This window comes from Sceloporus occidentalis, unplaced genomic scaffold, assembly GCF_023333645.1.
Source record: "Sceloporus occidentalis isolate IW3139 unplaced genomic scaffold, rSceOcc1.0.p SCAF_14, whole genome shotgun sequence".
In the NCBI taxonomy this organism is placed as follows: domain Eukaryota; kingdom Metazoa; phylum Chordata; class Lepidosauria; order Squamata; family Phrynosomatidae; genus Sceloporus; species Sceloporus occidentalis.
In genome coordinates, this window is record NW_028316994.1 from 11,698,837 (window position 1) to 11,711,410 (window position 12,574).

General features: G+C 41.5%; 2 protein-coding genes across 2 annotated transcripts; both read right to left on the bottom strand.

Annotated features, from left to right (window-relative positions):
* Positions 1-1,460: 1,460 nt before the first annotated feature.
* Positions 1,461-2,423, bottom strand: LOC149303961 (olfactory receptor 11H6-like). The gene has a single exon (XM_089480941.1). The coding sequence runs from the start codon at positions 2,421-2,423 to the stop codon at positions 1,461-1,463; it is 963 nt and encodes a 320-aa protein (XP_089337067.1).
* A 5,862-nt stretch (positions 2,424-8,285) lies between these two features.
* Positions 8,286-9,278, bottom strand: LOC149303962 (olfactory receptor 11G2-like). The gene has a single exon (XM_089480886.1). It carries the CDS (start codon positions 9,276-9,278, stop codon positions 8,286-8,288), a length of 993 nt encoding a protein of 330 aa, XP_089337012.1.
* Positions 9,279-12,574: the final 3,296 nt, after the last annotated feature.

A 12,574-nucleotide genomic window follows, 5' to 3' on the forward strand; every position in this document is an offset into this window, starting at 1 on the left:
AGAACAGAAAAACAACAACATATTACCGAGTCTGCTGTGTAAAAGAAGACATCAGTTTTGTTTCATGGATTATGGACATGTTTTCCCGGGCAAGAGGCCAGGCCAGAATGGATGCTGAAGAAAACATTAACTATAACCGAGCTCAGTCAAGAAGACCAGTGCTTACTTTAATATAACCAAGTCCTTAATCCTCAAAATAGTGATACATTTATTGGCCAACCAAAATGTACAAAATACATCATGCAAGCTTTCAAAGCTCCATTGGCTTCTTCATCAGGCAAAATATGTTTTTTTTAAATCCTACAGGAGAAGAAATGTGATGTTGATAGAGCTACAAGCCTACATTTTGTCTCAGATGTTGTTTCTGTTGTAGGACTTTATCACACAACCCCCATTCTCTCCATGATTACATTAATGAAATGAAGTCCATAGATATTAGTTTGGGAGCACTCCCAACCTCACATCCTTTCATTAGCACAACTGGGCTGTTGTTGGCCCCTTGCACTCTCTTCTGCCCTTGTTGTTCTTAACCCTGTTCTACCCAGCATTGTATTTGTGTGTGTATGTGTGTGTGTGTTTAATGCAATTCCAGAGTTGTGCTACTGTGGTTTAACAACACCCCCCAATATAAAAGAAAGTCAAACAAAAAAACCCTGCCTGTTCTGGAATAGTGAAGAGGAGGAGACACTGACACCATATGACTGCACAATCTCCAAACTGCCAAAGGAGTAACTCATGCAGACTAGTGCTATACCAGTGCAATTGGGACCTTACTGATAGGTTTTTCCATCAATGGCAAGATGTGGGCCTTGGAGGACAAGGCAGCGAGGAGAAGAAAACAATATCGTTCAATAGGTATCGCCAAAGATGCTATTCTGGAGCTTTTATGGTGGTTTGAAAACCACATGTGATAAAGTCCATAGTTCAGTTGTTCTGGAGGATTCCCAAGGCAGCCAAAGGCCACTTCCCTTCTGAGGACCAGGGAAAAAGAGCAATGCAAGACAGGACATAAAATTTCGACTCCATTAGCAACAGCAAAGTAAAGTCCCCGTCTTGGGAGGAAAGCGGGATAGAAATAAATAAATAAATAAATAAATAAATAAATAAATAAATAAATAAATTTCCCTTCAGATCCAGTTTGTCCCTATCCTGTGCAAAGCTAACTTTTCCTTTCTTAGTGCTTACTTAACTGGCTGCCTCTGTTCAGAGTGCAATCTCCTCATCTGTGGAACAGCAACCTGACAGGTAGCAATCCCCATCACATCTTACGAATTAAATTTGGATAACAATCCACCTGAAATACTTTTGCACAGTCAACAGGCACCTACTCTCATTCTCTAGTCAATGTGCTGTCAGAATGATCAGCCAAGTACGATTTTCTGGGGAATGAAATGTCTTTCTTCCCTCCTCTGTGAATGCATTTGCACATCTTTTATGATACTTTTCTCTCTTTCCCCCTTTTACACTATCACCTTTTTCCTCAGCCATTTCTCCTTTTTCCACAGCAATCTCCACACTGCTTTCCTCACTTGATCATTCCTCAAACAATAAATCAGGGGGTTGAGAAAAGGTGTAATGGCTGTATAGAACGTTACTACTAATTTAGCGACTTGGGAATTACTTTCTCCATTGGGAGCCACATACATCCCTACCACTGGGCCATAGAAGAGGGTCACGACTACTAGGTGGAAGGAAATGGTGGAAAAAGCCTTCTTACGACTGCCTGGATTTAATGACTTTGTCAGGGTGAAAATGACAACACCATAGGACAGTAACACAAATACCAAATTTCCTACTATAACCAGAACATTCATGGAAAGCTGCCAAATATAGGTAGCATTATCCAGAGGAGGGCAAGCCAGTGATAGAAGTGGCCCAGGATCACACACAAAATGGTCAATGATGTTGGGTCCACAGAAGTTCAACTTGGAGATCAATGTCACTGGGATCATGTAACCCAGAAAGCCACAGACCCAAGAAACAGTCACCAGGGCATAGCAGGTATTTTTAGACATGATTTGTGGGTAGCGCAGAGGATGGCAGATGGCCAGATACCTATCCAATGCCATTGCGGAGCGGAAGAAGCATTCAGTGTAGCCAAGAGAGAAGAAGATATAGAACTGGAGGAAACAGGCCTGGAAGGAGATGGCCCCAAGAGGGAATGCCAGATCGAAAAGCATCCGGGGCACAGTGGCAGTCACATAGCACACTTCCAGCCAGGAGAAGTTGCTCAGGAGGATGTACATGGGAAGCTGGGCCAAGTGGGTATCTACAAGCACCAGCATGATGATGGTGATGTTCTCAGACAGAGCAAGCATGTAGAGAACAGTGAAAAGGAGGAGAAGCAGGTAACGCCTCTGTTGCTCAACTCCAAATCCTAGCAAAATGAATTCCTGGACTGTGATCCTATTGGCCAACTCCATCTGAAATGACATAATGGAATCATTTTTGTATACCAAGAACAATCAATAGGTGCTTATTGTCTGTATTCATAATTATTTTTTATTATTATTTCATTTTCTTATATCCCACTTTTCTCCCAACATAGGGACTCAAGGCAGCAATCTTCTGTTTTCCTTCAGTTCTGAAATATTTGAGGCAATATAGAGACTGGAGGCAATAATCTTTTGTTTTCTTCAGTTCTCAAATTTCTAGCATAGTAGTAAGTAAAAACTTCAGTTGAACCATTAAAATATAGAGGCCGCTGCTACATTGCAGAATGAATGCAGTTTGACACTACTTTAACTGTCATCATGGCTCTGTCCTGTGGAATCCTGGGGTTGCTGTTTGTTGTAGCACCAGAGCTCTCTGACAGAGAAAGCTAAATAGCTCATAAAATTAAAAATCCCAGAATTCCATAGGATGGAGCTATAGCACTTAAAGCCACATCAAACTGCATTATTTCTGCAGTCTAGATGCAGTTGCAGCAGAGGTATCCAAAGAAAAGGGAGCTGGCACAGTTAACAAAGGGACTGTGAACACAGTAAATACAAGAGTTTTAGTTGTGAAAGATTACTACAGTCTTGCTGTCTTAAATATTACAACATTTGGAAAATGAAAGAAAATTTCATTTGGGGGACAGAATTGTTTTTGGCAGGCAACACTCATTCTCTGCATCCCATAGAAATATCGCATCTCAATCCCTGTCTTAAACTATCTCAGATCTTTCCAGCCAAGACACAACATGATAATCCATATTAGAATCAGATGATTCTAATAGTTAGGATATTTATCAGGATACTGTTGCAATTGTGGGTGAGATCATCCATTGTTGCTTTGTTTGTTATATGACTTCAGGTTGGCTCCAATATTATGTTGGCAAGATTTATTCAAAGGAGGTTCGCCAGTGCCTTCCTCAGGCTGAGAGAGTGTGACTTGCCCAAGGTCACCGAGTAGATAAGCAAGGATTCAAACCCTGGCCACCTCCAGTCCTAAGGTGTATCCAAACTGCAGAAATAAAGTAGTTTGACACCTCTTTAACTACCATGACTCAGTGCTATGGAATCCTGGCATTTGTAGCTTTGTGAAATATTTAGCCTTCCCTGTCAGAGAGCTCTGGTGCCACAACAAACAACAATTTCCAGAATTTCATAGCATGGAGCCATGGAAGTTAAAGTGGTGTCAAACTGCTTTATTTCTGCAGTGTGGCAGCGGCCTCATTCAGTGCTCAGATCACTCTACCATATTGGTTCACGTGTGCATTCATAAACAAAAATGCATATACAATACATCCAACACAAATGTACATGTACAGACAAACACACACACTTACACTCTGAGGGATCAACAAAGTGGCCTGAATTTTTGAACTCTCTTTGGGTTCATAAGGACCATAACGGTAGCTGCACCTCAACATCTACCATTATATTGTACACTCTGTAAAATCTGAAAATATCCCCTCCTCATGCCACAGAGTACTTACTTCTCAAGTTGTCTGATGAGGTGCAGCTACAAGAAACAAGGCACTGAGGCTCTTTGAGGTTTTGCTTCATTCATGCTCCCAAGAACACTGACACAACTTCTGGTTTCTCTTTGGGCTGCCATGGCCATCTCAATGAGTAGCGTGGAACCAGATAATAATAATAATAATAATAATAATAATAATAATAATAATAATAATACATTATTTATATCTCACCCCTCTACGAAACACAATCAGGGTGGCTTACAACATATCCAAACCATCATTCCCACCCCCCCTTAAAATACAATTAAACAGATTAAAATTAAAACATACAGTGGCTATAATGAGGTAAAAATCTTTGCTTTTAATAAGAGTATCTTGTTTCTTAGTATTTCCATAGATGAATGGGTAACTAGAGGGGCCTATAGAAGGCTACTACTATTTTGTTTTGATTTTCCTGATGTTTCCTTAATAGAGGAAAAAGGAAAAAGGAAAAAAATCAGAGGGAAAAAGATATATATATATAGATATATATCTTTAGCTCTTTCTTGAAATGATAAGCAAACAGAGAGCCTAATATGGAAGACATTCAGCTTTTGAAGTTAGTATAGAATTTACATGATACTTCTTTGGAGAGGTAATCTGGGATTTTAAACAGAGAAGGTCTAAATTCCCTAAAGGCACCAGATGCTGTCTGATCTTGAAAGCACATAGGGTCAGCCCTGGTTAGGACTTGGATGGGATGTTTGAAAGATCCTGACCTCTATCAGATCAGAAAATGGACAAAAGCAGATGATCCTGTAATAAAGCCTTCAGTTTGTTTCTCCATGCTACTGGTGTCTTTGCTCCCCAAGAAAGATCTCTATTCACTGTGTGCACTGTCTACCACACTGTCTATAACTTAGTCAGGGTTATAGCTGAAAGTTGCTGGCTTTTCATGCTTCTTTTGTCCTGCTTTCTCTGTATGGGTATTCTTTGGTAATGGCCTGCCTATTAAACATCTTTGAAACAGCCCAAATATCTCTCACCCCCCAAAAGTAACACCCATTCAAGCCCATCTCTCAGTGGTACTCACCTCAGTCTCTTTTGGCTGTTGATAGGCATTGATCTACGAAATGATAGGCATTGATCTACACCTTTTTAATATATCTAAATGATAATCTATGACCTGCATCTTGATATAAAAAGTGCATCTTGACCTGAGTAGCCAAATGGCCCTAGCATGTGATCTCCCACTGAAACAAGGGAAGCCATGAGTTTTTGATATGTAAACGAATTTCCTTTCCCAGCTTGGATGAGATTATGCAAGAAGCTGCTAAGTGCTATCAGGAAAAATGCTATCAAATGTCTTAAGGAAGTGTCTCTCTTTGTGATTGAGGGGGAACCATTTGAATCAAAGGAATGGCATTTGTAGCCATTCAGGTCCCTACTCTGGCAGAAACATTTGGGTTAGATCAAAACATTTGGTTAGGATGTGAAATACACTTCAAACAGTTTCCTTTGATTACCCTTTGTCTAGAGACCCTGTTAAACCCTTAACAAGGTCTCCTAAATTTAGAGAGGGGCTGCGGCTAGCCATTCACTGGGGCCAGTTAGCCACTCGCTGGGGCCAGCCTTTCACTGCTGGTACCTCTAGCTGCTGGTAGCCTCTCTCTGTTGCTGGCAGCACAGCTATCTATGTCAGTTTTAAAGTCAGTCTTTCTCTCTGACTTGTCTGCTTAACCAGACCTGCAAACCCACACACACAAATTGGAAGATAGAACTTCTACATAAGGTGAGTATTTCCGTTAGCAAGCCTAATATCTAGTCTACATTTACTACGTTATTTCCTGAGTCTTGTATGAATGTGTGAGCGTATGTGCCTGTATGTTTGAATCCTTGTTTCCAATAAAAGAGACATTGATTGTACTTAGAGCCTCTGCCTCATTTCTGGATTTCTAGTTCCTGGTATAAAGATCGAAGGGGCGATCCCTGAGGTGTAGTAACAGGCCTCCTCTCGTGACCTTGAGCTAATTAAATTCCCCATTGATAATTTGGTCACTGTTCACTGTTACACTGTACTTGCATTGAAGTAACATGGATGGGTCTCCATCCATCAGTTGGGTCCATCCACTTGTGTTCACATCATAGAGGCTGCTTCAGGGATTAGAGGACAGCATGCTGTCCCCCAGATCTTGCAGTGGAGCTCAGTTGTGTTACAGATTTAGTGACAAATAAAGTAGGAAGAAAGACCTGGCATGGACATAGGTCAAAGTCTGAATGCCTCTGATAAGTAGTTCATGGCTCTTGGGAGTGTGTGTCCCTCATTAACCTCCCAAACAACATCTCTCCAGGCACAAGTTGTCTCTGTCTGCTGTGCTAGAGTGCAGATAATTGGCAAAAGTAACTTCAGCTAACCTGTGTTTTCAAATATCTCAAGATGAGGGACATTTAGTTGTTATGTTAATAAAGAATATAATTTGATAAGTTTAAAGTACAGGCTACAAAACCTTTGAGCTGATAAAAAGGTTAAATTGCAGATTACCAACTGTCTTGACATGAGGGACATTCAATTTTTAGCAGAAATGGATGGGAGGGATTTATGATTTTACACCTGTGAAACTGACTCTGTTGAGAAACAGACTGAATAGTCACTTCCTGATACAGTTTGACACAGATGTAAGAACACACAGACAGATGAAATAATTGTTTATCGTTTTTTATATAAAAATGCATTTTTGTTTGATTGTTTTTTATTTCATTTTAGGGAACAGCAGAATCACATGATAATCTGCATATAAAAGAAGAGATCTATTTCGTTTTATTGATTATACACATACGTTACTTGTTGAGCTGGTTACTCAAGAGAAAATCCAGGCCAAAACGGAAGCTGAACACAGCAACTATTGTTAAGTTCAGTAAAGAGCAGCAGAATTTACTTATTTGCAGACCTCAGTTTGAGATACATTGTCTGCATGTATGGCTGCAACAGCTGTGTAACAAGGAAGACTCCCCATCACATCCGAAATATTTTCTAATGTGTTATGGTCCTTGAGAGCCTAACAGTTTAAGTGTTGGACAACAACTCTGGAGATCAGGGTTCAGTTTCCCACTTGGCCATGAAACCCACTGGGTGACCTTGGGAGAGTCACACACTCTCAGCCCCAGAAAACCATCTTAAGGTCACCATAAGTCAGAAATGACTTGAAGCCACACAACAACAGCATTTTGGTCCTCAAATTGAGAGGCAGTCTTCCTCAATCTGCTATAGAGTTACCAACAAATTAAGCTCATACTCTTGTTGCCTTCCATTTACTTTTATTTTTTGTGTTTTGGCAGCAGGATTGACCAGCATGAAATGCTAAGGATGAATACATGTTCTTCCTTCTTTCTCCAGGCAATTTGCTAAGGATTTGTTTGGTCAAATGCATAATTTCCAACTTTCCTGATCTGGTAGGGACAGTCCTGATTAATTCTCTGCTATCAGCTGCTTTTAAAATGTCCCAGGCACGTTACAGACGTGCCTAAAGTATGTACCGTGTACGTACTAGGGTTGCCTGGGGGCGGCTCTTCCAGACGCCCCCAACCCTAGTACGTACACGGTACGTACAAAATGGCAGCGCCCATTCTAGATTGGCGCCGCCATTAGGATGTCACGAACGCGCTGCCTCCAAATGGGGCGGCACGGACGTGACATCCTTGCACCACGCGAGGGCACCTGGGGTGCCCTTTTTGCTGTGCAGCAAGGAGCTCTGAAATGGAGCTCCTTCTAGGATTTGCGTTGCTGGCGCAGCCTTTAGACGGCTGTGCCAGCGACGCAAGGCAGAAAAGGGCTGAGTGGCATGAAGCCCCAAGGACACCCCTTTCCAGGCCGCGGGGAAGTGGCCTTTTGCCGCTTCCCTGCGGCCTGGAAAGTGGCAGATTGGGGCCTCAGAGGCTGCCGCTGTGGCAGCTGAGGGCCCGATCTGGCGGGGAAAGGGCCGGATACAGGCCGCCCCAAACAGGCGGTCTGTAACGCGCCCCAGTTTCTTTCACCTCTTCCCACCTTTCTCCTTTGACCTCAGTTTACTTCATATGCCTCAAACTAAGTTCAAAGTGCAAAAGTAGTTTGTGTTCCATTAGTTCAGCAGAGGGAGGGGGAAAGGAAGAAGCAGGGTTTCCCCTTCCCTGCAGCGTCAGGCAAAAGCAGGCCGCTACAGGTTCTCCTAGCTTGTCTTTTCTTCCTTATAAATAATGTTTGTCAACTTGTTCACACTCTCATGATGATTGGCCACACATGTTCTGGTGTCTGTCTGTGAAATGCTGGAGTGTATGCAAGTGTAATTTCTTTAGAAAGGAAAAGTGTTGCTCTCCTCCTTTGTGAATATATTGCTTTTATCTTGTTGCATTGGTGAGTTATTTTTCATTTTTTCCCTTTCTTTCCTTCTCCCCTTTGCAAAGCCACCTTTCTTCTAAGCCATATATCTTTTCTCCCCAGAAGCCTGTCCAGGGCCTCCCTCACCTGATCATTCCTCAGACAATAGATCAAGGGATTTAGGAAAGGTGTGATGGTTGTATAGAAGGTTGTTACTATTTTAGCGACATGTGAGTGACCTTCTCCAGAAGGAGTAACATACATCCCTCCTGCTGAACCATAGAAAAGGGTCACAACCACCAAGTGGAAGAAAACGGTGGAGAAGGCCTTCTTACGACTGCCTTGCCTAGAAGATTTCATCAGGGTGAGAATGACAACCCCATAGGAGAGCACAATAAAGATGAAGCTACCTAATATAACCAGGACATTCATAACAAACAGGTAGGCAATGGCAGCATTCCCTCGTGGAGGGCAGGCCAAGTTCAGAAGGGGCTCAAAATCACACACAAAATGATCAATAATGTTGGGGCCACAGAAAGACAACTTGGAGATCAATGTCACTGGACCAATGTATGCTGAGCTGCCAAGGACCCAACAAAGAGTCACTAAACTATAACATGATTTTTGAGACATGATTTGTGGGTAGCGCAGTGGGTGGCAAATAGCCAGGTACCGATCAAAGGCCATAGCTGAGAGGAAGAAGCATTCGGTGCTGCCGAGGGTGAAGAAGACATAGAACTGAAGGAAGCAAGCCTGGAAGGAGATGACTTCATAAGGGAATGCCAGGTCGTAAAGCATCCGGGGCACTGTGGTTGTCACATAGCACATCTCCATCCAGGAGAAGTTGCTCAGGAGGATGTACATGGGGAGCCGGGCCAAGCGGGTGTCTACAAGCACCAGAGTGATAATGGTGATGTTCTCAGCCAAAGTGAGCATGTAGAGGATACTGAAAAAGATGAGGAGCAGGAACCGCTTCTGCTGCTCAACTCCAAATCCCAGCAGAATGAATTCCTTGACTGTGGTCCCATTAGTCAAATCCATCTGGAAGCACATCACAGAATAATAATTGTGCATCTTTAGTACATCTCAGTACTTACATTTTTCTATGCGGAGACAAAAGTTAAGTACAGCAACTGAAGTGTAAGGGAACAGGGCCATAATGTACTTCTGGCCTCCATCTCTGTTTTATTTCTCGTTATTCATCAGAATCACTGGTGGGAACCCTATTGTATGCCTGGTGTATGTATGTATGTATTTATTTTTTGGTAGTCATTGGAGGGAGAAATTCACTACATCTTTCACAACCGCCCCCCTAAAATTACCTTTCCTGTTCTGGGCCCTATTCCTCTGAGCTGGAGGAAGATGTCATTGGTATGTAATACCCTATAAGCACTTATTTGTAGATCAGACGGGGTCAACTGAGTTCATCAAGACTTACTCCCATGTAAGTTGGCTATAGGATTGCAGCTGCACTTTTTGATCCCGACTCTTAGTCCTATAAATCAATTAATGTGATTTACATGTCTTCAAATCACACGTTGTCCTATGGTGACCATATGAATTTCATTGAATGTTCTTAGACAAGGAGTATTCCGAGATGATTTCTTCCTGTGAATATAGTCCTATAGCTTCTGGTATTCCCTGGTATTGTTCTATCCAAGCACTAAAATATTTTGCTCTTTATACAAAGGAATCTTGAAACACCATTGAGACTAATTTAGAGTTAGTTAGTGTTAGTCTTAAAAGTAGTTAGTGTTGGCCTACAAGATCCCTTTGCATACTGATATTCCAGAATAACATAACTATATCTCTGAATTCTTTTGCTCTCTATCTACTTAAATTTACTAAGTGCTTCTTGATCAGTCTTTCAAACTCCTCTTCCTTCTGGAAGCTCGATCTGGTTTCCTTGATCCTCCCCATCAGCTTTTCATTAAAACTGAGACGTTATGGCAGCCACAGAAACTTTGGACAAGAGTGCATGCATCAAAGGAAATGGACAAGAATCCAGGAAAGCTCCTGCCATAATAAATACTTGTCATGAAGGTGACTCAAGACTCTTTGGACATCACATTAACATCACACTGGTGGAGCATGAATCTTTGTCATTGTGCTTGTGGGAAGCAGAACACACTGGTCCTCTGCCTGACTGCTTCTCACAATGTCACTGATCAGTTGTTGGGGTTGTTTCTTCATTCTGTCTCATGACTCTATCTCATGATTTTAAAATAAGAGAGAGCACCCTAGATTGGGTTGAGTATTGGACTAGGACTTCAGGAGGTCAGGGTTTGATTACCTGCTCAGCCATTGCAATGCACTGAGTGACCTTGAGCAAATTACACTCTCTCAGCCTCAGAGGAAGACAATGGAAAACTCCTCTGAATAAATCTTACTAAGAAAACCCTGTGAGAGGAATGTCATAAGTTGACATTGACTTGAAGACACATAGCAATAATTTGTTTGTACTGGTATATTTGCAAATTTGTTTTTGCTGGTTAATTTTAATATATTTTTGAGATACTTTGGTCAAAGACCGTAAATAAAACTGATCTTGAATAATTTGTTTTGCATTGCTCCTTTAACAGCAGTTCCAGCCTGGTACTAAGTAGTGCCAGCTACCTGTTATTGCTACTGAGAACCTGTTCCGTTTTGTGCTGGATGTCTGAGGAACTATCCAGAGTGCTGAAACCTATTCCCTTATTTCCTGCTGTGAGAGGTTGTATCCAGAGCAGCTAGACATGTTTTCATGTGTGTCTTTTGCTTGGTCACAGACAGAGCATTTAGCAGTTGGGTCCAATAATCTATTATTAACATAGGGTAACAGTATGAAACGTAACAGTAGGCATTTTAATTTTCCGTTTTAGTCTCTGTTTCTTGTCTATTTGCAGAAATCACTTTGTTCCTGATTACTGCTCATATTGCCAAATGCACAAAACCCAATCTCTTCTTGCATATTTTATTTTCCTACTGTACGTTTTATTTCCCATTGCCCCAAATGTGTCTGGTGACATGCTAGAATCATGCCTGCCCCACAACAGGTTCAGCACCACTAAGAGCTCCTTGCAAGTCTTGGTTCATTCAGTTGTTGTTGATATGAGATTGAGATTGGGCTGGTTTAAGGGTCTATATACACTTTTCTTTAGTTGCTTTAATGTTTTTAATATTTTTAACTATTTCATATATACTATTTTAAGTGTGTGCCTGTTCACTATTAACAAAGAAATACAATTCATGCTGAATCTACCCAGGCTAAATGATGGGTCTATACTTCACTCCCAGTCTTGTTGGAATATACAACGATTCTTGCCTTCTGATGTGAAAACACTTCTTTTTGATGCCTGAGAGCTTTAAGACATTTTTTAAAAACTTCAGTTTTCTCTGCTGTTTTTAGGAAGAACCAGGTTTTTTAAATATGTGGTTTGACCCCCCAAATTGGGATCATGGTGGTGTTTCTATGCACATATTCACAGGTCGACATGCCACTTCCCCCTACTTTATAGAAGTGAAGGTGGGCAATCGGGAAGGAAAACAAAAGCTACTAGATAAGTGAATACGTAAATATGTGCATGCGTTGTGGGAATAATAATAATAATAATAAGCACACAACTCTGCAGCTAGTGTGCTTGTGTGACCAGATATAACTTGATCAGTCACCACATGCACAGTAGAAACACCCCCTTGTACCAGTGCATCTATATAGTGGGGGCTTCTGTGGGGCTTTCTAAACTGATTTCAGTTTTGAGTAAAACAGGTGTATTTAGCAGCAAGGTGGCCAAACTGGGGCAGGAATGCTACAGAGTGGAGCTGGGAAACAGCCCTTGTGTAGATACAGCCAAAGTCCATTATGGAAAACTGTATATAGGCACAGGTGAGCATTTCACCTGTGGATTCACCTTTTGATGTGAATTTGCCTGGTTTGCATTTCCCAAACTAATAAACAGATCAGTATTCAGTACCCAATCCACACTTTCCTGGATTTCATCAATTCCAACCCTCCCTCCCATGCTCACAAAAATGCATCTGTGAAGGGAAACTACTCACAGCTTTGCTCATGTGAGAAAAGAAATGTGTACATAGAAAGATGTGCACAAAAATGTGTATAGTTGGGTTTTTTTTTTTGGTTGGTTGGTTGGTTGGTTGGTTGGATATGTCAGGTTTGTAAAGGAATGGGATGGGATGAATTTGGTGCCAAAAATCTGACAACCTGGTTAAAAATTGTTTTGACAGAATTGGACATCCCTGGCAGTATGACAAGTCCATTGTATAAATGACAGTGGGAGCATCTTTGAAAACATTGGAATTTTTTAGGCATGACTGGAAGAAGCTTCTAATCAAAGCTC

Bases quoted from the DNA above. Each gene is read 5' to 3' on its own strand.
- LOC149303961 (XM_089480941.1), bottom strand. From the start codon at position 2,423: ATGGAGTTGGCCAATAGGATCACAGTCCAGGAATTCATTTTGCTAGGA.
- LOC149303962 (XM_089480886.1), bottom strand. From the start codon at position 9,278: ATGGATTTGACTAATGGGACCACAGTCAAGGAATTCATTCTGCTGGGA.